Source organism: Callionymus lyra, chromosome 3, assembly GCF_982586985.1.
Source record: "Callionymus lyra chromosome 3, fCalLyr1.hap1.1, whole genome shotgun sequence".
In the NCBI taxonomy this organism is placed as follows: domain Eukaryota; kingdom Metazoa; phylum Chordata; class Actinopteri; order Syngnathiformes; family Callionymidae; genus Callionymus; species Callionymus lyra.
Genome location: NC_141820.1, coordinates 18,907,185 through 18,935,157, shown reverse-complemented (window position 1 = coordinate 18,935,157; position 27,973 = coordinate 18,907,185). Strand labels below are relative to the sequence as shown.

At 40.4% G+C, this 27,973-nt stretch overlaps 1 protein-coding gene across 1 annotated transcript; it reads right to left on the bottom strand.

Annotated features, from left to right (window-relative positions):
- Positions 1-30: 30 nt before the first annotated feature.
- arid2 (AT-rich interaction domain 2) lies at positions 31-26,760 on the bottom strand. Its single transcript, XM_087786802.1, has 21 exons — positions 26,221-26,760; positions 26,003-26,096; positions 25,047-25,144; positions 13,743-13,876; positions 12,603-12,821; positions 12,465-12,532; positions 12,160-12,229; positions 11,833-12,083; positions 10,816-10,912; positions 10,538-10,747; positions 10,236-10,400; positions 9,290-9,374; positions 9,058-9,192; positions 8,444-8,631; positions 5,328-7,615; positions 4,353-4,489; positions 4,154-4,292; positions 2,805-2,890; positions 2,079-2,202; positions 1,891-1,982; positions 31-1,609 (listed from the first exon to the last, which is right to left on the bottom strand). Exons 1-21 carry the CDS (start codon positions 26,310-26,312, stop codon positions 1,498-1,500), a joined length of 4,884 nt encoding a protein of 1,627 aa, XP_087642928.1. The 5' UTR covers positions 26,313-26,760; the 3' UTR covers positions 31-1,497.
- Between the last annotated feature and the right edge of the window lie 1,213 nt (positions 26,761-27,973).

The following is a 27,973-nucleotide window of genomic DNA, read 5'->3' as shown; positions in this document are numbered from 1 at the left end:
AAAAAAAGATTGAGGCATGAAACTGAAGCAAAATGTTCAGTGTTTTTATTTAAAAACTATAAACAGTCACCAAAGTAAATAAAGCCAATCTCTAACAGACTGTTAGGTCTATGTATAGTCACACATCCTACTGACACTGCAGAACTGAGGATGTTTGGGTTCGCCCCGGTCAGATGCTAATACGACAGGCAGTCATAAATGTTACACAACACACGTAGAGAGGACAGTCTTGAGGACGTGAGCCGGAATGTGGCATGGTATTAAGAATGAAAAAATAGTACAATAAAACTCCACACTATATTAAGATAGAAAAAACGTAGTGAAGAAAATATTATACCTGCACATAAAGCAAAAAGAACACAGGAGAAAACCTGTATAAAAACTCCAATGTATTTAAACCAATTTACAAATACAAAAAAATTTTGGTACAAGCACTGTGCCCGTACATGACAAACGCTAACAGTGGATATATGCTTCTTTTGTGTGTGTGTGTGTGTGTTTGTGTGTATTGACAGGGAAAGTGTGTTGGGGAGAGAATACCTTCAATATTTTTTTTTCCTTCTACAAAATGACTTGAGATATATTATTCCATACTCTTTCAGCCAGCAAAATGAGTTCTACAAGGTATTATTATACAAAAATGTCACAGTTCCACAAAAAACTGTTTTCGCCTCCCTAAGCTTTACAGCATCAGTACCTTTGTAGAATTATTTACAGGTTTTTAAGTACATTCATCCACTGCTGAGTATAGAATCACATTAGATACAAGTGACCAGGAATCATAAAAAAGCCAGAAAAGCAAAAGAAAAAAAAAAAAACGAAAAAAAAACAAAAACAAACATACTAGTTCATTTTCTACCAAATTAATGCTTCTTTTACTCCACAGAGCAAGTTCTCCAGTGGCTGCATGAAAGAGATTCTTATTTTATATATATTCACAACATATTTACAAGATTCTTTTTCATTTCATGTAATGGTATTTCAATAATAAATAAGTGAAAATATATTGACTCAAGTAAGAAAACCAAGCTACCAAGTTTCTGAAAGGGGAAAAAAAAAAAAAAGGAAAAAAAGTTTTCGCCAGTTGCCAGCTGAGCCCTGCATCGCTCGCCCGACCCACCCCCCACTCTCTCTTACCCTCCGACCCGTCTATACCCTTCAGTCAGTCGCCACTCACTCAAAAGCACACAATAGTTTAAGAAATAAGAAACAGAAGACAAAATAAGTTGACAAAAATGTGCTCGTGTTTGGGGTTTCGTCGGTGGAGTCCCTCGGGGAAGTGGCGTGAAATAATCCCCCCCCTTCCATTGTGGGCAGCTGGTGGAAGACCCCTGGTGGCAGTTCTCAGGTGTGTGGAGGGACAAACACAGGTTAGGGGGCGGGAAGGAGCTGTGGATGAGTGGACGGGCCCTGCTGCTTTCCTGCAGAGCCGCTACAGCTCAGTGGTGGCGTTCCCCTCTCGTCTCTGAAGGGGTCGTGGAGGTCGTCCCCTTGGCTTCAGGCCTGGAGCGAGCGCGTCAGTTCGTAAAGGCATTTGGCTAGCGTCGTGGAGACCTCCATGTTGCTCAGTGCCAGGACAGAGAGGTGCGTCTCATGCCTCTTTACCAACCTGAGGGACACAAACCCAAAGTGGAATCAGACAGACTCAATAAACCTTCTTGTGGATTCCTTGCACGCGTTGATAAAGTCTATTTTAAGAAAGAAGCATCTTTGAATTGACAGGTCGACTAAGAGTTAAAGACAGCCGCGTCTAGTCCTGAGGAATTTTGCATTCATTCCGCAGTAGTCGACTGACACGGTTTTTAAAAATAGACACTTATTTGTTCTTACAGGCGTTTCTACAAGTGTAGTATCTGGATGACGGCCACTGTTGAATCTGATGACACTTACATGCGACCACAGTCCGAGTGCTTGGCGATGTTCTTTAGCGTTAAGGCAGCCGTAAGTCTTATGTGTTTGGTCACCGGTCCTTCTTTCTCGTCCTAAGAAAACGATAATCAAGCACGAAGATTCAGGAGACGTTAAAATGATGTAAAACAAAGTTGTTTATGTGCAGTAAAACCATCATAAATACTGACCGTGAAGTCTCTGAAGACCAGGTTTCGAGAGCCTCTTCGTAGGGCCATGAGAGCTGCACTCGGATGATTGACAATTGCTTTTGGAGCTCGCTGTGTTGGTGTGCTGCCTGCTGCTGGCGGAGTCCTGAATTGTGAGAAACACAAAGCACATTTAGCACATGCAGTACTGTAAACTACACACGTATTTCAGGTCATGCAAGACATTTATAACCAAGAAAATAAATCAGAATCGTTTCCTAAAGCAGAGGCTTCTCCGTACCTGTATTTACAGAAGCCTGTGACATAATGCATTAGTGGAGTCTAGACAAAGATGCTGCTCCAAGAGTTAAACATGTCTTAGTTCAATAACTTCTGACCAATTGGAGTGATCAATCACATTCATTACCATTACAGCGATGAGTTCGCTGAGAGGGATTGAGAAAAACACCCAAAGCAGTGTTGGGGCTGCAAGAATGAGATTTTAGGTTTAAGACTAAATGTATTGAAGTTAAAAAAGGTTGATCGACATATTCACATCATTTAATACAAATATCACTCAAAAGCTGGTGATAGTGAGACGACCCCAGGCTCAAAAACACAGACGAATCAAGATTTAAGAATGAAATTATGAGAGTGTTAATCCCGGAAAATGTTCAAAAACATTTTCTTAAGTTTGTTCATTTGTGTCATTTTACAGTTTTTATTGTGTCAGTCCATTTACTCATTATTTGAAGTAGTGATACTTACTGAGAACCAGACTGACCGGGACTCTGGGCCTGCTGCTCTTCTTGTTTGAGCGCAGCCAGCAAAGCTTCACGAGAACAGTGTTTATCCTGAAAACCAGAACAGAAAAATGATGTCAATCTCTTGCTGGAAATCAAGGTTACCAAACAAAACTGAATGGAACCCCCAAAGATGCTAGTTCATCTGCAGCGGCATCACCTTTTTAAATCTACAACCATAAATCCTGGGTTGGGTATAGTAAAAAATGTAAACCATTCAGAAAGCTGGAACAGATGTTTTGCGCAGTGTACCCATCAAGTATGAGTCAATGTTTGTAGATTCAGGAAAAGGAAAAACAACTCTAATATTATTACAAAACAACATTTCCTTTATGGAGATGAGACACAATGGAGCGCTTCTTATGGCCAATAAAAAGATGGATGAATGGAATCTAAAGTTTGTGATGATGAAAGTACCCTGTAAGACTCCAAATCTGCACAAGTTCATTCCAAACCAACTATCGCACAGTCAAACTCTGATGAACTTTAGTGTAATTGCAGATCTATTGTCAGGCCTGTGACTCTGCCCCTTAACTGAAGATGTTGACAATGCGACATGCTGGTAAAATGTAATTTCTTGAAGGAAAATATAATTCTGATAACAGCTGTCACTTGTTAAAATAAACAACTTTTATTTGAGCTTAAAAACTCTGACCTGAACCGCTTCTACACTGCTTTCCCGCCCAGCCACAGATGTTGATCACTTTTGATAAAGCAACATAGACATGGAATTTAAATACAGTATTGTAGCGACCACAAAGCCGGTCACTAAATAAAGCAGTGTGTAGAAGGGTATTATAAGAGTTCACAATTGTGTTGGCACCATAAATAAGATGGGAACAGTAATTAACGCTTTCCATCAAGTAGTGTGAATATGTTGTTTATCTGCTGTTAAAAGAAACATGTCTGTACGGTGTGAACAATCAAAAAGGTGCTGCTTGCTACAATAAATAAAAAATATGCAGTACTGTGGGTAAAAGAAAATCCATGAAAACAAAGTCCACAGAAGGTGAATGAGGTAGAGAGGGAACACTGTATTAAAAATATATATATATATAATAGTAATACTTCTCTGAAATTGTAAAACCTTGGAAGCATTTGTCACTTTCCGAGTTTCAATATACCCGTTTCATTTATCATCGTTTCGTCATGTTGTTTCACATATCATGTACAACTTCTGATGGAAAGTATATATTTTGTAACATAACTATATCCTAAACCCAACACAAGAGTAACAGGTAAAAGGTAAGATGGAGGTTTTCTTGGATGGATGCTAAAGGGCCAACAAAGTGGCCCCTCAGGCCACAGTCCTACCTGTAGATGCGTAACGAAGGAAAGTCTCTGTCGTGGAAATGGGTCGCAGCCCTCCCACTGACAGCGGCCGCCGTACACATCTTTGCCGCCGTGTTGCGTCGCCGCGTGATAGAACACTTGAGCTGGTGTTTCAAACCACCTGGACACGAGAGTCGGACTTGTTACTAAGATGCAATTATCAACCGTTGCGTTTACGTACCGTTTACAGGACTTCCACAGACACTTGAAGTTCTGCCCCGCTTTTCTAATGGGCTCGGACGGTGCAGCAGGGAGCTGTGGGCTGAGGTCACCAGCAGGGGCAGACGGGGTCACAGGGGGTGGAGAAGGGACAGTTGGCTGTGGGTGGACAACAGACGATGAGTCGCATGCATAATTAAACGTTTGTTTACAAGAGCAGTCTTGTAGAATGTGAGCTGAGGTGTAACCCGGACCCTTCTGGTGGCCAAGGTTGTTCTCTCAGATGATTTGTTCTTGGAGGTGGGTATCGGCGAGAACCACATGGTCTTAACTGGTCTCACCTTCTTAACCTCCATCAAACATTCATACAACAACTTCATGTTAAAATATATATATATATATATATATGTTAAAAAAAACTAAATAATTAACACACTTCAGAGACGGTACAATATATGGGGGTAATGAAGAGATCTGTTTGTCAGCCAAATCGTAGATTGAGATTTTTTTTAGCTGAAACAAAGTAAGGTTGAAAAAAAGCTGAAATGTATTCTCCTTCAAATGATGTCTGGATTGGCTTCTCATAAAGCTTACAAGAGATGGCTCAAAGACTTGTGGTAGATGTATACATTTTTCTTTTTTCAAACGCACAGCTCTTGTTGTCAGGTTGCTTATTTAGAAGGCAGAACACTGATCTGACGTCTGAACATCAATGAAAAAAAAAGGAAACTACAGACATTTAATTTGTAGTTCCAATCAAAGGATTAAAAACTTTCAGTCCTATCATTGAACTTCTGATTACACACCGCAGGGTCATGCGTTATTTTTGTTTGTCATAAGAAAAGACAATTTCACTTCAAAACTTTGAGTTTCATGGATCATGGAATGTGTCGACAGTGAGCATTTTTATTTCTACCTTGGTTTGGCATCGCAATATTAACTAGGGCAACAATAATCTCAACCTTTGGCACCAACGAAACGTCAACAACAAACTCACCGTTAAGACCGCCGCCTGTGAGGGGGAGCAGTTCCTCTGCTGCTGCGCGGCGTTCTCTATTGCTACTTTGGCTACTGTGCTTGGGTCGGTCCCCGCTGGCACCGCCACCATGGTGGAACTGCTGCCAGCGTTGTTGGGGTCACTGATGGTAATAATCCGTACACCCACTTTGTTGGGGATCCCCGACGGTGCCGTTATACGGTCTTCGTTTTCCGCCGGCCTCTTTAGGTTGCGCGACTCTGAGGCCACGCCGTTCGTGGACGAAGAAGTGGCGCTCTGGGAGGTAACAGTATGTGGGGAGGGAAGGGAATAATTAGGAAGTCTTTGAACTGGTACAGAGTGGCCAGGCGCCAGAGGTCCATTGGATAATTCCGAAAGGGGCTTGTTGCCAGCCGTCTGGGGTCCATTCGGCAAGCGCTCTGCCTCCTGGGCTTTGGCAGTGTCTTGCTGGGGTGAAGGAGGAAGATCTGGGTTTGAACCATGACTCCTCTCAGGTGGGTCCACCTCACCGTTCCCCAAGTACTGTTTGGAAGCGATGTGATTTGGAATGTTTTTGTTCAAGTTGCCACCACTGTCGCCCCGATCGAAGTCACAAACCCCATTAACAAGAGTCTTTTTAGAGTCAGGGCTTCCCTCCTGAGGGGTCTTCAGGCCAGGGGAGAGGGCCTGCTTTCCATTGGCAGGAGGACAGTCTGTAGCTGGGCCATTCAGCGCCCCCTGGCTGTTACCTGAGTGGTACGGAGGTAGATCAGACTCCACACATTTTCTACCGTTCAGCAGCTTGGCACCTGGCACGACGTCGCCATTACTCGTTTTACCGTTCGACGCGTCTCCATCCGCTATAGAGGAATTCTCCATCACCTCAATCTTCCTCTCGTGAATGTGAAGTCCCGTCGCATCCTTCGCTTCCTCTTCCTTCTGACATATGATCTTGTCCCCTCGGAGAGGAGGCGTCTGCGATGGCGGCGGTGGAGAAGCTGCGGGGTTATGCTGGGGCAAGGATCCAGTGGAGAATGAAGGTGGGGGGGCACCGGGGGCTACCGCGCCTTGACTGACGACAGCAGCGGTCGTGGTGGTGAAACCAGTGTTGGGGACAACAGTAAATGTGACTTGCCCGGCAGCTGCCGGTGCCTGGATGATGGTAGCGGCCCCAGGACTACTGGTGGAAATAAGAGGTCCGGGTACGAGCTGAACGGTTTGGAGGGCTGGGCTTGTTGATGCTGGAACATGACCAGGAACCAGCTGAACATTTAGCTGCTGCGTCTGAGAAGAAGCTCCCTGCGTGCTGTAGCCAGTCTGATAGATGACCTGAGAACTAGGCGCAATAGTACTGTTGGGACTGGGCACCTGTGGCGCGGGCAATATGAGCTTGCCTCCGGGTGTTGACGGCCGTTTTGGAAGCAGTAATTGTTTGATCAAGCTGGACTCTGTGGAGGTAGTCTGAGGAGGTGGCGACTGAGTGAGAAGCTGCTGTTGTCGCTTGACGGACAACGCCTGGCTGACAGTCTGATTCGGGCTGTTGGAGTGAGGACTGGCTGCGGCGCAGGGACTAGACGGCTGTCCCGCTATCTGAAGAGTCTGGGTATTGGGAATGACCGATGGGTTGGTGAGAACTATCTGATGAATGGCAGGCGTGTAGACCGGGCTCTGCTGAGGGTTGGGACTAACGATGACTACACTCTGCTGAGGTTGCTGGTTTAGAGCCCCCGTTGGTCCACCTGCTTGGTATGGCTCTGGTTTGGGGGCGATGTTCTGATAAACGCCTCGAGGACCTTGCGAATTGGGGACCGCCGACATGTTCAACGCGGGACTGGCTAGAGCCTGTGTCGAAGAGGGTGCCGAGACAGTGACACCACAATGACCCTCCATTTTGGGCGATGCACCCTGGTGGTGCTGAGTGATTGGTGGGCACACCCCCTGCACCCTGGCTGTCAGTATGTGACCGGGCGGTACCTGCTGAAAGAGCGTGACGGGTGTTCCTGTGGGGAGCATCGGTGAGTGTTGCTGAGGTGGCATGGCCACAGGAGGAATCTGGGGACTGTGGTTCTGGGTGGCAGTTGCTGCAGACAAGGGGACCTGGACCATGTGGCCGGGTCGCACTTGTTGCACTGGCGCCCTAGGATTGGGTGACAAATGTGGAGGCACATGTGGGGGAGCAGGATGGCGGGGAACAGGCGATGGGCTAGCATTGTTGGGAGCTTCCTGTGCAGTAAAGGCCACAGATGGAGATGTACCAGTAGAGACCGCTATGGCTCGCTGTGGCCCCAGTCCAGAACCAGGGGCTAAACCTGAAAAGGAATTGTGAAAATATAAATTGGGTAAAGAAAGTCTATTTTTTTAAAGTTAGAGTTTCAATACACACATGCATGTACAGGATAATATAAGCAATCAAATCATATTTTATCCAGTTACTAAACAAATTGTTTTAGTACAAACCAGAAAAACAGACTACTGCAAAACTGCATTTTAGTGCCCTAATTAAATTCTATTGATATCTCTTGATGCCTTATATCTGAAAGATATATTTGACAGCAATGAGCTCAATGGGTCTGGTAACCATATCATTTAAAACGATTGTGAAATTCCAGTTTTCTGGAATTAAACTAAAACACAGAAGACACACGTCTTAGATACAAGACAGCAAGTGTCAGGTGCAAGAAAAATTAATGCACAATAAGCTTTACAGAATATGTAAAACATAAAATTATTATTATTATCATCATTATTATGAGCTCCTTTCAGTGACCAAAAACAGAAACTGGTTTACGTCTTTCCTGCATAATCTCGTTCTTAAGATGATTTTACTTTTGACATTTATGCTTTTGTATGTATTGGGGGGAGGAGGGGTGGTGGGTTCTTTTTTTAGAGGTTTCTTAGTTAAAACTTTAAAAACCACAAATGGCCACACCAACGTTCAGAAACAGTATTGTGAAATAAATACTTCCTGCAAAGCATGACTAAAGACAGTCTGTCTGTTGAAATACAAAAGTGATGTAGTGATCCTTTAAAAGGCTAAAGAATCTAGGATGAGGTTAATAAATCTCAAGGGGAAAATGGATGACCATAAAAACAAATTTATCCCAATTAAAACAAGTTATATTGAAAGTTTGAGGTACCTGCAAGGGGAGGAGCTTGTGGGTCTCCGGTAGCTGATGTTGCTGCTCCTGTGTTCTGTGGCTGCTGATAGTACAGCTGTATCGGCAAAGGTATCGACCTCCTTCGTAGCCCAATCAGGAGAATCTGAAGCTGGCCGTTTGCCTTGGGGTCATCTTGCCTTCGCATCGTGTGATTGGGAAACACGGTCCTTGATAAGAAGGAGGTCAAACAGACGGTTAAAAATAAACATTTAAAAACTTTATTGTTTTGAACTGCTTTACAATCAGCTTACATGGAGAACAATTTGACTGGGTTACTTTATAATACCACATAATCAATGTTTTTATATCTTACTACACTGGCTTTCTTTTTAAAAGATATTGTGAACATTTTCTCATGTAACAAGCCGATAGAAAAGTTAGAAAAAGTAGGTAAAAACTAAGGAACAGGTAATTAAATTCCTCACTAATGCATCAAGATACATGATAATTTCATTTCAGCTCTTAAAAGTCTAACTTTAGAGGTATAGTAAATTCCTTATGAATCATTTTTCTTGGATCAATGTCAAGTTTACTCTCCCTGAAAGACGACTGCAACATTCTGACTGGAATAAAATGATGGAATCTTCACTAACCGTAGACATTTGAGGAAGCCGGTCGAGTTCAAAATATTACTTCGTCCCATTTTGCTGCAGGTGGTCAAGTATTCCGTGTACATTTCCGATCGAGACACTGTGCCGTCTTGGTTTGTCTCAAAGTGTGCATTAAGCCTGGTTGAAACAAAAAGGATGACCACAAGTCGTCAGTTCTCTATAAAGCAATCGGAGACATCAAGTGGAAAATGAATAAAACAAGTTAGATGCTCACCATTGCAATGTAAATTTCTCTCCGTCTAGCTCGACTATTCCTGGTGGTGGTTGTGTGGACGGAGCCTGAACTCTTGTTACTGTAGCTGCAGACAAACACGACAAAAACACGATTTAATTCAATTTGACAGATGTGGCAAACATTGGATTCCGTTACTACCCAGTAACATAAGTCGTCCACTAGAGGTCAGGCAATTAAAGACTGTAATAGGGGCTTAGTGATAGTTCACCCCAAATTCAAATTTCCCTCCTTTTCTACTAACCCTCATGTTAACTAAGGGTTGGGATTATTTTCAGAGTAATCTGTGTCTTTTTGGCATTGTAAATCAAAATGTATGCCATAATGACTCGGTTGTCTTCGTCCAAAATGACACACCAAAAACATTCAAGTATCCTCTTTTAATGTAGCTTCAACACGACAATTGTTCCGAAGAAATATGGTAGACTGGAGACACTGGGATCTAACGCAATAGTTACATATTTATGTCGTTTGTAGCAGAAGCTAAGAGGTTAACATGCTACACAAAGTTTAAAATATATACTTGTTTTTCATAACCATTTCTGTTGTCGAGGCTTCAATACAAGCGAGACATTGCAGACGAGCAGTATGGAGGTACTTGGATTATTTCATTATGTTTTTTTGGAAAGAGAAATCAAAATAGTCATATGAACATAGATTTTTGCGTTCCAAAATAATCCAGACCCTTAGCAACACTTAGCAGGAAATAAGTGACATTTAAATTTTGGGTGAACCATCACTTTAAATCCAAAAAAGTGAAATTCGACGGATCCTCTGATCTTAAAAGAACCAGATTTATCATGCCTTAAAGCAAATACATATATAAATATACATCTATCAAAATTGTATATTTGCATTTATAATTTATTAATTTTTTTAAATCATAAAATACATAACAATCAACATTAAAATCTTCCAGCCCACTCACCAGGCGTGGCCGCTCCAGGTACAGCTGCAGGGACCTGCTCCACCAGCTGTGGCCGTACCTCTGCTGCCTGCTCGGTGCTGGCCTGGTGCTCGATTAACCGCACTGCCGTTAAAGCGTCTGGTCCGAACGTGTGGAGATCCACCGATACTAACCGCACCAGCAGGTCTAAAGGAGAAAAGTTAAAAAGCAAATTTATAATCAACCAAAGGCAGATAAAAATTAAATCAGTTACTTATAGAGGAGGACAAAATGGAGAGTGACTGTCCTCCTTAATGACAACGGGTTTCATGAGTTATTTTTACCTATGCTCCGGTCCACAGAGGCGATCTTGCTGCAGGGAATCTCTCCCAACTGCGCCAATAGGTACATGACCTCCAGCGAGGCCATGAGTAGCATGAGGTCCGGGAGGGTGAGGAGCAGGATCACCTCCCGGTACGACTCCTGGTCCACATACTCGCAAATGAGCACGCTGTTGTCCTCCACTTTGCTGAGGTTTCCTAGGATCTCCATGGCTGCAAACCAACAGGTAGTCAAATTAATTATGGAAAAACTCTCTCTGGCAAAAAGTCTAATCCCTTACCTCTCATTTTGAGAAACCGGTCTCTGGAGACCAAGCATTTGGTGATGGTGTGAAAGATCAGATGTGTTGTTCGAAAGTCAACGGGGTCCAGCTGAAGCTACAATCCAGAAGAATAGAAGTTAGTCAAATTCCCTCCCATCTACATTTTCCTGATGAATTACTGACACTCATAATCTTTAGATAGAACTTTATTGATCCCTCTGTAGGTCTCCATCGGGAAATTGTTTTCTAATTAGCACAGAGCAACAAGGACGATATATTCATTAAAAAAAAAAGAACAAAGTTTATCACCTTCTTGAAATTGGCATGTTATTGCAGGCCATGTTAACATGCACAGAACGTGATTTAGCTGTTCAATTTGAGACCAATAGCATTTAAATTAAATAAGATATTAAGGTAAAACAGTGGGTTTTCATTTCTTTTACTGACGAAGGCAGTTGTGCATTAAAAGGAGACATCACACAAAAGCCAGTCAAATTAAAGGATGTTTTTAAAAGATATTTTGAACAAGGCACAATGTTGTGGAGCCCTGGAAAATGCTCTATCCCCTTTTGATTTTTAAGTCTTGACTTTGGAACAGCCAACAGTGACCCGTCTGAGGATCTAAGACCGTGAGCTGGCTCATAGGTAGTCAACATGTGTGAGGTAAGTAGGAGTCAGACGAGGTTTAAACGTAATAACTACAGTAGTGAAATGCATATTAAAACACACAGGAACCAGTATATTGGTGCTAAAACTGGGGTTATGTGATGTTGTCGGTTAAAATCTGAGCTGCTGAGTTTTGGACAATTTTTAAGGCGAAAGAGAGAGTCTTCTGAGCGGAGCGAGTCTTGACCTATTCCAACCTGCCTGAACTCTTTTCTACTGTTAATCTCCGTCCATAACTCTATGACTGATCCCTAATTTGCATGTACAAGTCATATAGAAAAGTTTGGGGTACAAGCGTAAGCTTTTGAAAAATAAAAAACATTTCACATTTCAAACTGAGATTTGGATCTCCATCCGCACAGGACGTACCTCGGCTGCCACGTTGCCCAACGTGTCAAGTCCCAGCTGTCTGAGCGAGATGAGGTTACAGTGGGCACAGAGCAAAAGGAAGCGCAGGCACGTTCGGTTGGCCGCCAGGAACTTGACGTTAGCCTCTTCGAACGAGAGGTTTCGTAGGATGACGGCAATCTGCAGCACCCGCTGAGCCTCCAAGTCGCTTATCCCCAGATTCCGGGGAGGATGGAAGAGGCTTGGCCATCGCTCTGCACTCAGTGTACCATCTGGAACAAGAACTCAAGTCAAGCCCATGGTGGTGAGGTAGAAATGATTTATACCCCAAACACATAAGATGTTTACCTTGTCCTGGTCCATTCCTGTCCCATAGGAGCTCCCTGACCTCAGAGTCTGTGACAACTTCCCTCCAGAACTATAGGGAAAACATGTCGTTATAAATTCTGTAAATCAGCGCAGAGAAATTTTGAATCCAGTTTTGAAAAAGCTTTGATGATGTATGTCATTATGGACTTTATATGACATTTGACAGAAACTTGTAAACCCATTTTGCCAAAATAATAAATTGTACTTCAACGGCAAGAAATGGGTCTACATTTAAATAACCATGCAATATGCATTATTCAAATAAAAGCATCCAAAATATTTACCCTGATAAAGTCTCGAGTCGTTTTCTCCTTCCAGTCCATCCCAAATATGCCACAGAAGCTGCCAAGTGCTAAAAAAACAAAAACAAAATATCCACTCAATTTGAGAGATCACACATGAAACCATGAGGAGTTACTCACAGTCGTCGAAGACCCCAGCGTGGGCCAGCAGCAGAGTGACCAGTTTGGGGTCCTTGTCCAGCTGCATGGCGTGCTTGCTCTCGTTGGAGAGCAGTGTGCAAACATTGACGGCGAAGTCCACTTCGTTGGGTAGGCCCGAGAGGAGAGACAGCACCAGTTTGTTGTAGTCGCATGGCGGAACAAAGTCGGTAGACAATCCATAGCTTTGGCGGAGATAGTCTGAGGAGAGGGGATGAGAGATGTGTCAAAACATTTATGTTCACCAAGGAGAAAGGGTTCAGTGCCCTGCACCGCATAACAAATATGGAATTAACGATTTCTCCTTTCTGGACCCAAGGACACACAATGGGGGCTGAAACGATTAAACGAGTACCATCTGAAAATGGTTATAGTAATAGTCGAGCCACTTCTACGGGGTTAACATTTGTAATTTGTTTGTGAAGAAGTCATGATTCACAAGGGCGGAATTGTCTGCTGCTTGCATCTATAAACCGGAAAAGAAAGGAATCAAGGAAACTGGATTCTTTTTTTATTATCAGTTGAACACTAAGCACTTTAGCAGTTATTAAATAAACATTTCACGAGTCATCAAAAGATGCACGTGCCCCCTTTTTGTCGTGGTCGTGGGTGTGACTGCAGCCAAGAGATGGGCTCTAGAGTTTTAGTAAAAACATTTGATTTACATGCGTTTTCCATACCAACTGACACGATCAATAATGGCTTGTGTGCCTCTACGCAGTTGTAGACGTACATACAAGCTTGCTAAAGGTTTTTTGCCTTTGGTTTTGTAAACAATAGCTGTTAAAACACATGATGAATAACAAGAGACTAACGGACATGGCAGAGGTAGACACTGATTTTATATTTTTAAACATGGAGAAAGTTGTACATTATAGTATTTAATAATGTGATGGCAGTGATTTCAGTAGAAGATTAGATTAATCTTAACTTTAAATATTTAATTTAAACCGAGAACTTTTTTTTCTTCTTCTTTACAGTCTTACATTATGCTTAAACAGCAGAAACCATATCACGCAGTCATCAATTATTCTGTTCATTAATCCAGATATTGATGAATAAGTAGATAAGGATGAGACTCATGAAAACCCTTTGCTAAAAGTAGGGGACAGTTCCTCTCACCTGATACGATGTGTTGCTGGTAATTATAGGAGCTGGGGATTGCACCGATTGGAAGGGAGGCTTTGGGATTGCCCTGCTGAACTTCGTCATCATCCTCGCCAAAGTGGTGGACTTTCTCGTACTTCTCCAAGTATCTGCACAGCAAGTAAAGATGTGGATGTGTCAAATCGTGTGCAGAGTTAAGATCCAGGAGTTTATGAAGGACAGGTGAAATCAGTTAGATTACAAAACTGCATTACAGTAATTTGTGTTTTAGTTCCCCTGCCCTCACAATACCAGACTGGGCAGATCATGGAACAGCAAGTCGCCTATGTAAAGATATAAAAGCGCACCTAAAGAAGCATTGAATAAAACATTTGCCTAGAAGAGACACCATAAAATGACTGCAAGAGCAGTCATAATAAAAAACATTAAAAAAAAAAAAAACAGGAATATATCCAATTCCAGTATTCAAGAACAGCATTTATTCATTTATGTATTATGGGCCTCTGGTGTAAGACCACAGAGAGGAACCTCACCACTTAACCACAAGTGTGCATCCTTCAATCCCCTCGCCAAGAATCCCTTTAAAACCCATGGATCCAGGTGGTAATCGAGGACACCACCAAATGGTTACAAAAATCCCTTTGGTATTGTTGGTTGTTTTGCAACAAAGACCAACGTCGTCAAGACATAACCTCGAGGGTGAAGATCAAAACAGTCAAGTCTACTTAAAGTAATGCGTTTTCATGAGGACAAATATTCATGATTCTCTTTCCCTAGGACAAACTGACGACACGTTTAATTACACAGTCCACCAAGTGCAGTCAAAGGAACAACTTCCCCACATTAATCACTGCATGGAAAACTCCCATGTTAAATATGAGCAGTCTTCTTGACTGAAGAGATTATTAAAATGCTAATGTCATTAACCTTTGGGCTCATTCATATTCAAACTACAATAAAAGAGAACACACATTAAGCACGGAGGTGAAACAGCAAGGTGTCGCTCCAACAGCTGGGAATTTAGTGGGCGATCAAGAAAATCTGGATCCAAACTTAAAAGATCAACAATTATTTTGTCAAAGTCATTAGCTGTTAAGGAAAAGCAACACAACACTGTTTTGTGACACAATTTCTCTGCCTCCAGTTTATTTCCTCCCAAAAGAAGAGAATTATTAAAACTTCTGGCACATCATTTAGAAAAAGAGAATCCGTTTCTCTATGACAGATTATTGCACCTTTCCTGCTTAGGGAAGATAAGGAAGATTCACAAGAGGAACAAACAGCATCTCCAACCAAAATAGACAGAAAAGATGATATTGTTGTGGAACATGAAAAGAAACTGTCACTTTTGCAAAAACGGCTTCACATTGTTTACAATGGCGAGGACACAACACAATTCACAAATATCTAAAACTGCCTGGGGTATATATAATAAATGAGGTGCAAGAAGTGTGTATTTCACTGAAAAATTCAAATGGTGTTTGTCTATTAACAGTTTCTAGTTTGAAATGATGAGCCTGATTATTTGTCGTCTGCACATCGACTTAGCTCATCGTCAGGTAATTCAATGCTAAAATGAGGAAAGCAGTACTTTATCAAAATGAATGTAATAAAATGAACAATACCAGTCGGCGTCTCATATTGTCCGAGGTGGTCATTACACTGCTTTTTTAGTGACGCGTTTATAGATGAATAAATCAAAACAAAGCGGCAATGAGTATTTAAACAGCTCAACAGCTCGTGGTCAAATCTTTACTACAGAAAACTCCCAAGAAGCACATCCTTGGTAGTTTTGCACGGGAAAAATGTTCTCCGTGTGCGAGCTGGCCACGACCCGGACGCTCTCAGAGTTCCTCACAATAAAGCTGCCAGACAAACAAAACAAGTGTGTGTTGAACCCGGCCGCCCGTGTGGCCGTGAGTCACTGAGGGCGCTTCTGAGCGAGGCTACTGCTTGTTCGCCAAGGTAATCCCCCATCTGCCGGCTGCCGGGTGACACACTGGACTATAAATACACTTGTAGAGCGAGAGCGGGGGGCGGGGGGAGCGCAGAGCGAGGGAGATAGGCCACGCTCCTAACTGCAGCGTCATCAACCATCGCTGGGCATGAGCAGGAAACGGCTAAATGGTTGTGTGTGTGTGTGGGGGGGGGGGGGGGGGGGGGTTAGCTGCAGCTGCTTGTGTCTGCACTTCCTCTATTGAAACATGCATGATGACAGGAGCGCTGGTCTCCTACCCACTAGACCAGGACTACCCACCCCGCCTTCAATCCGTGACCGTTACAGAAATGGGTGTGTTTACACTGATAAGAGTCACATTTCAACCATTAGTTCACTCTTGAACCAAGCGGCGGAGGGTGAATCCTTCGAGTCACACTTGGTGCAAACCCCGGTGTCAATAATCATACAAAATACAATTTTATATATATGGAATATTTCTGACAGGACATGCTTGATTTATCCAAGTGTACATGATTCAAACAACCTTTGTTGACTAGGAGCAAAGAAACAATAGGGTCAATAAAGTTTATATATCTATGTTCACAAGTATCATTGCAAAAGCCAATACGATTGCAATTCAATAAAAGAAAACAGGCAGTTTTGCCTTCATCTCTAATTGCAAAACAGAATCACCCTTAAAAGAATCCAAATTCATCGTCAATAATGGCTCTTGACTTGAAACTACGTACATCAGCACAGTCTTTAAGGTTTTTTTGTAGTTCTAATCAAATAAACCAAACCCTGACGACAACCCTTGTTGTTGGATGTTTTGTTTTTTTCACCTAGAAAACCATTTCAATCATAGTTCACCCATTTGTATGTGTATCAAATTCTACTACAGTTTGTTTTTTTTATCCGCTACAATTTTGGGAATCAATGCCTGCTCATAAGATATTGATATTATGAGTATTTTAACTAAGAAACACATGCATTTTTTAACAGGTTCATAGCATTTGCCAATAAACCAACTTGGCACTGAAGTTTTCATTCTTGTGTGGCAGTGTTATGGAATTATTGTAGTCAGTACGGCCATATTTGACACTAAAACGTATGTTGTTGAATCAAAAATGATCTTCATCCATTCACTTACAGTCGAGTCGACAAAGGTGTCATTTGTTCTTTACCAATTTAAAAAGCTGGGTATTCTCTGGGTACTCAAAAGCAGACATTTGAATACATTAACAGCATTATAAGCCTTCTTTTACACCTCAGTGCCTTTCTCAGTCTTTATTATAGAAGTTATTTCCAGACATCTTTAAGTTCAATGACAGCTTCATTCTAATGCAGGTTTCTGTCAAACCTTTTTCAAAGAAGCAAGCACTCCTCCTCCGATAGGACTACCATCGATTTAAAGACATTCTGAAGCTTTTATGGAAACTGAGACGGTGATTTAGGTCTCCAGACCTACAGGTGACATTTTATTTAAATCGTAACTGATCTCATTAAATAAGAGCACAGTGTAAAGTCCAGTCGAAATGAAATTCAATGTGCAAAAAAGGCAAGTTGGTGGTCTCCCCACCGCCGCTATTGATCTGTTGTCAAGACAGCATACAGATGTCAAGAGCGGAAGGACCAGCAAGGAATCCAGCACCAATAATTCAACACCCTTGTTTTACTTGGAAGCCTGGTCATTGAATGTCAGGAAAAAAATAGTCGAGCCCTTGAGAGGAGCAAATCTTTTGAATTGTACTAGATGTAGTGCTCAACCTTAATGGAAGAAAGGTATACTTGTCAATCCATTCAAGCTCCACTAGTTAAAGGCTAGGAGACAATTTATAACAAACATAAGGGAACACAAAAGCGTTTTGCACACATAACCAGAAGCATGTTTATTCAGTTTAATTAATATTGGATTATATTTAACTATCAATGGCATCATATTAAAAACCTGCATAAATGTTTACATTTTTTAATAATCTTGAATGCAACTCAGTTATTTGTTGTAGCCTTCCCTGCCCAAAGAACATTAGCCAATTTACAATTGAGATTGTTTTCAAAGGGTATGTAAAGTTCTTAGTCAATTTAAAATACGCAAAAAAAAAAAATGAATTGACCAAGGGATGCGAATAGGCATTCAAATCATTTGTAATTGAGATAGAAAATGACATTGATAAGCTTTGAAGGCAGACAAGAACCTTATTCTTCAAACAAATTGAAATATTTTACCGACAAAACCAGAACAGCGTGACCTGGAGTTGCTACTGTAATTGCTATACTTGGGTTGAAATGAGGTTACTGGGTCTGGATGCTCATCAAGTTGTTGTGAGCTTCAGCACGGAGCAGTACGGACGCTTAATATTCCACATCTGCAGGATGATCTCAGGAACACACGGATTTAGTAAAACTATTTTAATATCACCATAGCAAATCCCACACATAAATAATATGCTAAATGGAACACCCACGATATAGTTGCATTCTGAATTTTTAAAAATGTCAAGGCCTTACTACTTTAAAAACCTGTGCGAGAGAAAACAAGAGCATTATTCAGCCTGAAGAAACATTAAGCAGTCATGAACCACTAGATGACTGTGACGGAAACTGATGGATATAAAATCATAAATCAACTCCAGAGCGAAGGTGAACAATATTTGTGGTTTTGATGAAAACAATTGAACAAATGTAGTGACTGCTATTTCTAGACTAAAAAGGTATGACGAGAAAGGTTCAGTTTGAACTCCACACCAACAGATACTTGTTAACTTTTTTTTTTTATTGCCTCCCTTATTTAAATTTAAACAGGAAAGAAAAACATGGAGACCAGCTGTGATATTTAAACTGGTAGTTCCAGTTATTTAACCACATTTAATGTGTAGCTAACCAAGGTAATGTTTATTATTTTTAAATTAGCAGAATAGGAAAAAATAAAAAAAATGCATGTATGCAAGTGATTATAAGATCAGAAAACCTTAGAAGGTAAAAAAGGTTGTTAATGCAGTATTTTTTTTTTACAGATGAAAGATTTCAACATTTCATTTTAAATTCATCAGGTGGTACATTTGATAAACTTCTGACCCAATTTATAATTGTGGTCCTTCACACGTTAAACAAGAAAATCCAAGAACTAGGAAGTGGCCAAACCAATGTGTGAAAGGGAGGATTAGTTCGAAAGGTACATCAAAAATGAGTACATTCAGAACTGCACAATTATATATATCTTGCACCTTCAGCAAAAACATACAGATGGATAAAGCACAGCAGAAATGCTAATTATATTATAGAAAGTCAGTTGGCATTGGCAGTACCGACTTCAGTGGACACGCTTTGGGATTTTTTATGAAATTCCCAGAACTTTAAGAAATTTGTGCCGACTTAGCTGTAGTAAATCTTATTTCTGAGAGATTTATTCATCGCCTACAAGCTTTGAGAATTTGTTGAAAGCATGGTTTACGTTTTGCTTTCGCCATCACCAGCGCACAAAGTAGTGAACTTTCTCTTCTAAAGAGCCTACATTGACTAAAACACCGCTCAGGAAAAGATGATTTTAGGTGAAAAAAAATAAAATAAATGTCCTGACATACCTTGATATTCTAATTCTCATCATTAAGATCCAGAAGTCGCTGGCATGGATAAAATTGAAATGGAATGAGGATTGATTCCAAATGTATCCTCCCAGCACAACCATGAAAACGCATCGCATGAAGTGATAGATATTCATATTCAGTGATTACTTTACATTATCGAGTCGCTATAAGTGAATCTTTAAGGCTTAAAAGTCAGACCGATGAAGAAACAAATTCAGTATTTTGGTTGAAATTTAATATGAATGACATTAGTTTTTGAGGTCTAGAAATAGAGCATTAAAACAGCACAGCAAACAATACATTTTGTGTAATTGTTGTTGGTATCCCCATTTTTTTTTTAACCTGTAAAGATAGACTTTACATACCATGTACTTTTTGCTGCTTAAGTGAGAGAAAACATTTCTAAATAACCATTAAGTGTTTTTAGGGGTGAACAATGAGCTTCTTATCCCTGTTGGGATGTAATCATTGCTTCTTTAACGTTACGGTTCAAATAAATAGTGCTCCAATTCTTGCAGTAACTCGCTCTCTTCATCCTCATCACTTAATCTCGCTGCTACAAACTATCCATTATTGCTCACGTCTTCCTCTGCTACATGTACTCAGCTGTACTTGTTCACATCCGTACGTCCGCTCATAACATCAGAGAACGAGGTCATTTTCTTTACGTCAATCAAAACATTGCGATTCTCTACATCACCATGTTATTTATGGTAACGACGTTTTATATTCGTCAACTGAAATAAGAATACAAAATTATTACGTCTATCAAGAGGTCAGTGTTTTACTTCCATGCCTGCCTCTTAGTTCATCGATACTTTATAGGGATGGTTTAGCTATTTTTATGAGTATGGAAAAAACAATGTGACCTAATGAGTAGATTTGACAATGATTTTGCGCTACACAAGCTTGCAACATGACCACTGTTTAAGTATGTAACATTTCTTACTGAAGTATATTTTGCTTGCGGTAAATCAGATGCATTACGGAGTGTAAAATAAATGAAAATGTCAAACTTGGAATTCATTTCTATCAAACGATTTGGGAAGAACAACTGTAATTAAATTCCTTACGACAGAGACGCCTTTTATCTCAAATGATTTAAATTACAAACACTAACATGTTTTACAGAAGGGTTTCATATTTCCCCCATTTTGCAGTAAATATAAAAGACACTTTTTTGTGTTCCAAGGTGAAATCTAATCCAACATTTTAAAGTTAAATCAAACAGAAATTGCAGCTTGTACTTGTGTCGTTAACTATGCTATTCTGGCATGTATATATACACAGTATATTAGCTGTAAAATTTGGTGGCTAGGATCATTTCTTTCCAGTTAAACAGCTTTGTTACAGACATCGTTGGCCATGATTTGTACAGAAAATCGTACCAGGGAGGATTCCTGTGATGAAGGTTTTCCCAGGCAGTTACAACCCAGGCATCTACTGAGCAATATCACAGTTTGAGAACAAGTCCCATTTATATTATAAAAGGTAAATCTATACAACAGATTTTGGATTGGATATTACATTAACAGATAACAACCATCAATAGCCGTGAAGAAAAATGTCTTGTTTGCTTAATGCGTTCCAGGGTTTTACGCTGGAACAGACTTGGACTGAGATTCAGAACACAGGTGCTACTAAAGGGTTGAGAGGTAATGCAAGCATCATGTGAACAAATCACATTCATGGTCCAAGAAATGTGAGACGTGTTAAATTTGATTCATCCGAATCAGTGTAATCGCAGGAAAAAGAAGTCTATGCCATGTAAGATGAGAGCAGAGTACAGAAACGCTGCATGGATGAGGGTGGGGAAAAAAAAGGATTTTCAAAATTAAACCGTTTCAGGTCACTTTGGCCTTTTTAATGGATCTAACACAGAGCTGCATTTCCTTAGCAACTGTTCTGTTAGAGTGCCAGTGTGATCTGGTGTCAACATTCAACTCCGGCGTGTGAATTTGAAATGAAACCAGCAACCATCAGTAGGGCTGGTGTCAAAGCAACACTTCAACAAGTTGAAAGAGAGTTAGAAAATCTCTCTGGCAAACCTCAAGTGCTTATTATCAAGTGACATTGAGATATCAAATAGCTAGAAGGGACGCTTGGTGAGGACCTCAAATGTTCAACCTCTACATTAGAGCGGCAAGCAAACAATAGCAGGAGAGACCTGCCAAAAAATGTCAGGACTGGAAACAATAATTCCTCCACATTATCTTTCAGAATGTTATTTAAAACAAAAAGGAATATGCCAATAGACTTAAGTGAAACTGCATTAGAGGAGGTCATGTCTTTACTAGCAGACACTGCAAGACATGTGGTAGATTATTGTCAGACTTTAACTCAGGAAAAAAACATGTTGTCATATTAACTTCCCACAATAGCACCTTTGGCTAGAAGCTACAGCCACATTTCAGCATGTACAGGTCATCAATGGTGCTGGATGAGAATCATTTCCAAGTAAATTGAGGTACGGACCCGAAAGGGAGAGTTTTCAAATCACTTAAAAATATATATACAAGCCAGTTGAAATTCGGAGAAGGGAAGTTGAAATCCTACACTATCCAATCATTTCTTTTTTTTCAGGAGGAATGCTTTAGAGTTTCCCTTTATTTTACTGCACGAAGAACATTTAAGTAAGTAAGTAAGTAATATTTATTTATATAGTGCTTTTCCAGACTAGGGTCACAAAGCGCTTAAACAAACAAAACAATACTCAAAAAAAAGTATATACACTTTAAAGATCAAGATAATACTGAGAACAACGCAGGAGTTCCAGAAAATCAAGGAAAAGCCTGAACAAATAGAAACGTCTTAAGATGTTTCTTAAAGGAGTCAGTAGACTCCATCAAGCGCAAAGAGAGAGGAAGTTTGTTCCAAAGCTTGTGGTCAGAATATTTAATATATTCCCCTTAATTAGATAAACAAGGAAATAGTATCATTTAAATGAGATATGAGCTTATTTACAGATGGTGGAGTTTAAATTTTCACTTATTACATTGGCAGATTTACCACTTATTACAACCATATTTTTTTCTCATTTCAAGTAAAGTAAGAAGTGTTCAAATGTTAGAATGGACCCCCACAAAAAAGGCTAAGGCCAAATTACATATGAACACATACAGTACTTGCAGGCAGCATGTCCTGAAAAAGGTAAAAACAAAATGAAAAAATGTAGTCCCTCAACTCTTAAGTTCATGGCAATAAGCAAGATTATATACAAGTATAAATGATGAATGTGTAAATAAATAGTAAAAAGCAATGTTTCATTAAAGGAATACAACTTCTAGCAGAGGGACATGCAGGGCAGTCAAAGACATTTCTTTTAACGTATCTTAAGAAACTTAACCGGAAATCCAAAATCAGTAAACTGGTGAAGGTTGACAAGAAAATGAGGTCATAAGGACAAGTAGTTGGATAGTGAGACGAAAAAAAAACCTTTACAGCTACAGCGACTTCAATGAATGAAAAGTCTAAAGCCTGCTGAAAAAAGGAGTGACTGATTAGAGATGCTCAACCAACTGGAAAACCAAGATTATGAGCGGATTCTAGCAAACATCTACTCAAGGCTTTCCATAACAAAATCCAAGCCAGGGGCGTCCACACTTTTACCAGACTTTCTGCCACTTATAAAAGTACTTAAATTGATAAAAATGTTGAACTCTTTTTTTGAAAAGTATGGTTTGTTATATTTACACAAACCAAGTATTAAATAATGTTACTTAGAGCCACCTCTAGCAGCAGATACCAAAGCTAAAAGAAATATAAGACATTAACTTATTATGGACGTATTTAGGAGGGTTTTCCATGTCAAACAAAATCTTGTATACAAAATAAATCTCCATGCAACAAACAAGTTATTTCTCTTCCTCCTGCAGGTAAATTGTTTGACCTATAGAGTCTCACTTATAGTTCGCCAAAAAATATTAACAGTCGCTTTTTCATGTTATCTTTTATCATCGTAATGACAAAGCTTCATGAAAAGGTTAACCATAGAACACAGAGATTTGATCAGATACTGTATTAGATTACACACAATTGTTTTTTTATCATTCACATAGTTATAAAAATAACTAGAAGAATACAAGAGAAAGACTGCTTTTTCCACTAAATATCTCCAATATCACAGAAAAATAAAAACAAAAGCACTACCAAGAATCCTTCACACCAGTCGGTAGAGTTTCTATTTCCACTTTCAAAAGGAAACATTCACTATTTATTTGCCAAACAGCAATAACTACTGCACTAGCAAACCACCCTTTATATGTAGAAACAACCTGCTGCAACAAGTACCAATACTGAGCGCCACACATTTGGTGCACGGTGTCCAATAAGGGAAGTCAGGTTTAATAATGTCCATGCAGGTGCAACTGATAGGTGCACACAAGCCGGGGACGCGGAAGTATTGCCACCAGCCTCAACAAATACAAATTGTTACGTTTAAAAGTGACCCATCACTGGCAGCTGACTCAAGAGTTGCAGGTTTAAAGCACTCGGCAAGTACGTACTCAGCAAATCACAACATCCTTCTTACAGCATGTGTCATTCTATACATCCCTCAAGAGGAGTCTTTTGGTTCAATACTGACGGCAATATTCTTCATAAGCCTTAAGAAATCATGTTGCTGGTCAATCACTGAACGTTTTTCCAGCAGACAGTCCCATCTAGTGGTCCACTGATACCTTCTGCATTTTCCCTGGATTACAATTACACATTTTGACGGATAGAAAAGAAAGTGAACATATTTTTGTAAAAGTAAAAGAGCAAAAAGGAGAGTAGGTTAAGCTCTACTGAAATAATACACTTTTTAAATAACAGCAATGATTGTTTAAAGAAATAACTTTATGACGACTGCTGATTCTTTCAGTGCCAGTTCATATGAAAGTTTCCAAGTTTACATCTTGTGAATTTGCAATTCGCAGCAACATACATTTTGTTACCTATAGGATTAATACAACATTAACAAATGAAAATGCTGTATTTGTTCTACATTAGCAATATGTTCAGTTTGTTCGTTTGTCACGTGACGTGATGCAAAAAAGGAATGGTCACTCGAAGGAACTTTTTTTCTCCACAAAACAACTTGAATCTTACAGGCTTATATGAGAAAAAAACTTTTGAAAAGTGTCTTTTTAGAGCCGTTATTTAGACTTACAATTCAATAAATACATTACAGGTGAGGAACAGGAAGAAGCTGCTCCAATAAGAATGTACTGTTAACTATAGATTTTTAGGTTGATTTATGAGGTAATAAAGAATGTTCTAAAATTAAGGGTTATTCAGTAAAGCAAAGTATCACAAGTAACCATTTGTATTTTAATTTGTGATAATAAGATGTCTTAAAGTAACGTATGACAAATGATAGCATCAGTCTGTTGAGGAAAGACAAAATAACCCCTAATTCAAACTGCAGATTATCTGCCCGGGTTACTTGATCTGTTGAAAAACAAGTCATTTTACTTTCAACTTGACCGTTGTCTTGTTGAATGATTTAAAAAGATTATACAACTAGTACATGTTACATTAAAGCTGGATTTAAACCTAAGATTGTCCCACATAAAAACAAAAACAAATAAAAAATATTAAAGCAAAGTTTCACATGTATGTATTTTTAAGATCATGTCCTGTACACCATTGGTGTGATACCTCCCCTTTTGTAGCCCACAATAAACCGATGTACACGGTTTCCTGTCAAGAACATTCCCTCCAAGCAGAAGCGAGCACAGAAGCCTTCTAACGTTTGTAAACACACCCCACATGCCTCCTGACAGCAGAAAGCTGCAGCACCATGCCACTTACCGAAGGTAGTACTGTTTTAAAGCAAATGCAGCGTTGGAACAACTCCTTGGAAAGTTAAACTCTTCTCCAAGTTCAATCCACAGATTTTTGTCAGACACCTGCAAACCAGAAGATCATGTTGTGATTAGACGTGTGCGCAAAAAAAAGAAAAAAAGAGCGGTTAAACTGTAAACATCTGCTCTGTTAACGTGTTTTCTGTCGATGGGAATGATGGTTCCCACACAACGATATGCAATAAACACAAATTGTGAGAATAAGTACACATTGAAGCTGCCTTTTTGGTTTTAAATGTGAGCACGAGTGGTAATTGTATGTTTACATTTGACACTTACAGCACAGGAGCTTAACTCATGGTTTACTGCCGAGGCTAGTTAGCACCGCGGCTAACAAGCTAACTTTGACTTTTTGGCTAATCGCGCGTTCAAAACAAAAGCGGCGGAAACTCGAACAAAGTGACCCTCGGAGAGAGCGTGTGCTTCGGCTTGTGTTCGGGGCTCGGCGGTGGCACTAAACTGTCGGGGGATTCTCCCAACACAGGGCCTTGTGAGGCCTACGTTTTTTATGTTCAGCCATGAAGCCGAAGAAAGATGGCGAGAAAGACAAACGAAGCTGTTCTTTTTTTTGTTTTTTTCCTCCACCAAATGGGCGACAAAAGTGCCGGCAAAAGCCCGGGCGAGGCGCTCCCTGCCCCGCCGAGCTTGGTTCCGAGGCTGATAATCGATGTTAAACGTGCCCGCTAATTTTGAGTCGCTCCAACTGCACTCTAGACTCGGAGCGGTTCTTTACTCTCCACACAACAACACAAGCCACCACATTGAGATACACGACAAAAACTAGCACAAGGCCAACACCGACACACTTCTCTGGATCATTCGACTTTTCGGGGGGTTTTTCCCCCCCTCGATAAGGTCCACAACGAGGGGCCACAAATTATTATTTTTTTTAGTTCCACTCACCTTTGCAAATCCACCTAAAGAGACGACTCTGTAATAGAGAGCGCTCAGATCCAGCTCTTTGCCACCCACGATAGGAATCTTCCTGAACGGGGATCTGGATGGAAAACACACAGAAAATAACACACGAGTCGTTAAATAACACTTGTGCGCAGGTCCCGGTTCGGTTCGAAATGCGATATAAAGTTATATTTGCAGGGGTAACAACAAAAAAATCTCACCCTCTGCTTTGGTGAAATTGCCGCAGCTCGTCCAGGAAAGCCTGTCCTTTCCTCCGCTGATCTGGTAGATTTTTCCCCGTCGAATTTGCCATCGTTTTCCGCGGTGCAAAAATACTGGTTAAAAAAGCCCACTGGAGTCGCTTCCTAAGACGCCAAGGATCCCATACTCCGCCGGCGCTCAGTCATTCGCGAAGCTGAGTGTTTAAAAAGTTAAAGAAAATAGCTGGTAGCAGAGGCTCGCTAAGAAAGACTGATGCACACCGAGAGCGAGCAAAGCCCCGATACAACTTCCCTTCCAAGCGGTCACAAATACGACCGATTTACCGGCAAATTACACGCGCCATGGCCGTCGGTGTGAAACGAACGCTTCCCCGGTCGCGGTGGTGACTCGTTCCGGAGTGGGTTTTTGACAGTGTGCTACGGACGCAGCTCGGAGGCTATGGCACACTGTGGAGCGGCACTGGGATCCAGTTCTCAGACAAAAAGAAGAGAAGGCCGCGGAGCCCGGCCTGCCATGCGTGCAGCGCCCTCCCCGGCCGCACAGGGGTACTGCAGGGTTCCGAGTGAGCTGAGCGGGGCGCTGGAACAATAGAGACCGTTTTCCGGTTTAAGGGACCGTCTGACAAGTCTTGTCCCTTGCTTGGAAAAAGCGGGTCGAGGGGTTATGGAGAGAGGTCTCCTGGGGGGGGAGGGGGCTCAGTAATTAACATAGGTCTCTGCTTATCACACCCAGGCGTGTAAATAGAGGGCAAGCTGTTGTTTTTATTCCACAGGCAGCTTTTTCACAAACACCAGAACACTTGAAAAAAGATTAAAAGAAAAACTTTCATTATTTCACCTGGACTGATATTTCAGGTGTCGTGTTGTAATCATCTTATTATTTAGAGTTGAAACTGTGGTTTTATCTTGATCTTTAAAATATATACTTTATTGAATATTGTTTTGATTGTTTAAGCGCTTTGTGACCCTGGTCTGGAAAAGCGCTATACAAATAAAAATGACTTACCTTAATATTAAACTACAAGTTATTTCATTTTAAAAATATTTTGTTGGTAATCTTTCACCCACTCAAATTCAAAAAGACAACCTCCTTTTAAAATATTGTGTATATTCTCCTCTACTCTATTGGGGTATGGGTGAAAGTTGAGTCATTAAGAAAGGATGACGAGCTTATAAGTAACCATTGTTAGTCTTCGGAAGATACTTTCCCCAAGCATTAAAAATGGGACATTTATGCACGTTTGACCTAAAGGATAGAGGTTGTTTTATCGGTCTCTTGTTGGATCATAACTTAAATGTGTAGAAAAGCATGAAAAACTTAAAATAATTAGCAGAAGAAGATTCTGCTTCAAGTGGTTTAACTTTAAAAAAAAATGCAATTGGAATTTGTATTTTTTTATCGATTACTTTTGGCTGGCTTTCTTCTTTGAACAGAAGACATTCTCTAAATTGGTAAAAAAAAGAAAATACATAGAAAAAGGTTGATTTTGTAATATTAAGCAAACATAATTACAAGTAGTATTATTTTTACACCGATTATCTTTGAGGGAGAATTTTGAATGGGGACTTAATAAATAAATTAACAATATACTTGTCATCAATATTTGTTATTTAAACATTAGGACGCTCTGATGTTTCCATAAGAAATAAAAATGATCTTTACCGGTATAATAATATAACAGTAAGAACATTTTACTACTTTTGTTTATCATTAGATACGAGTCTATCATTTTTCCCAATTGTAAAATAATAA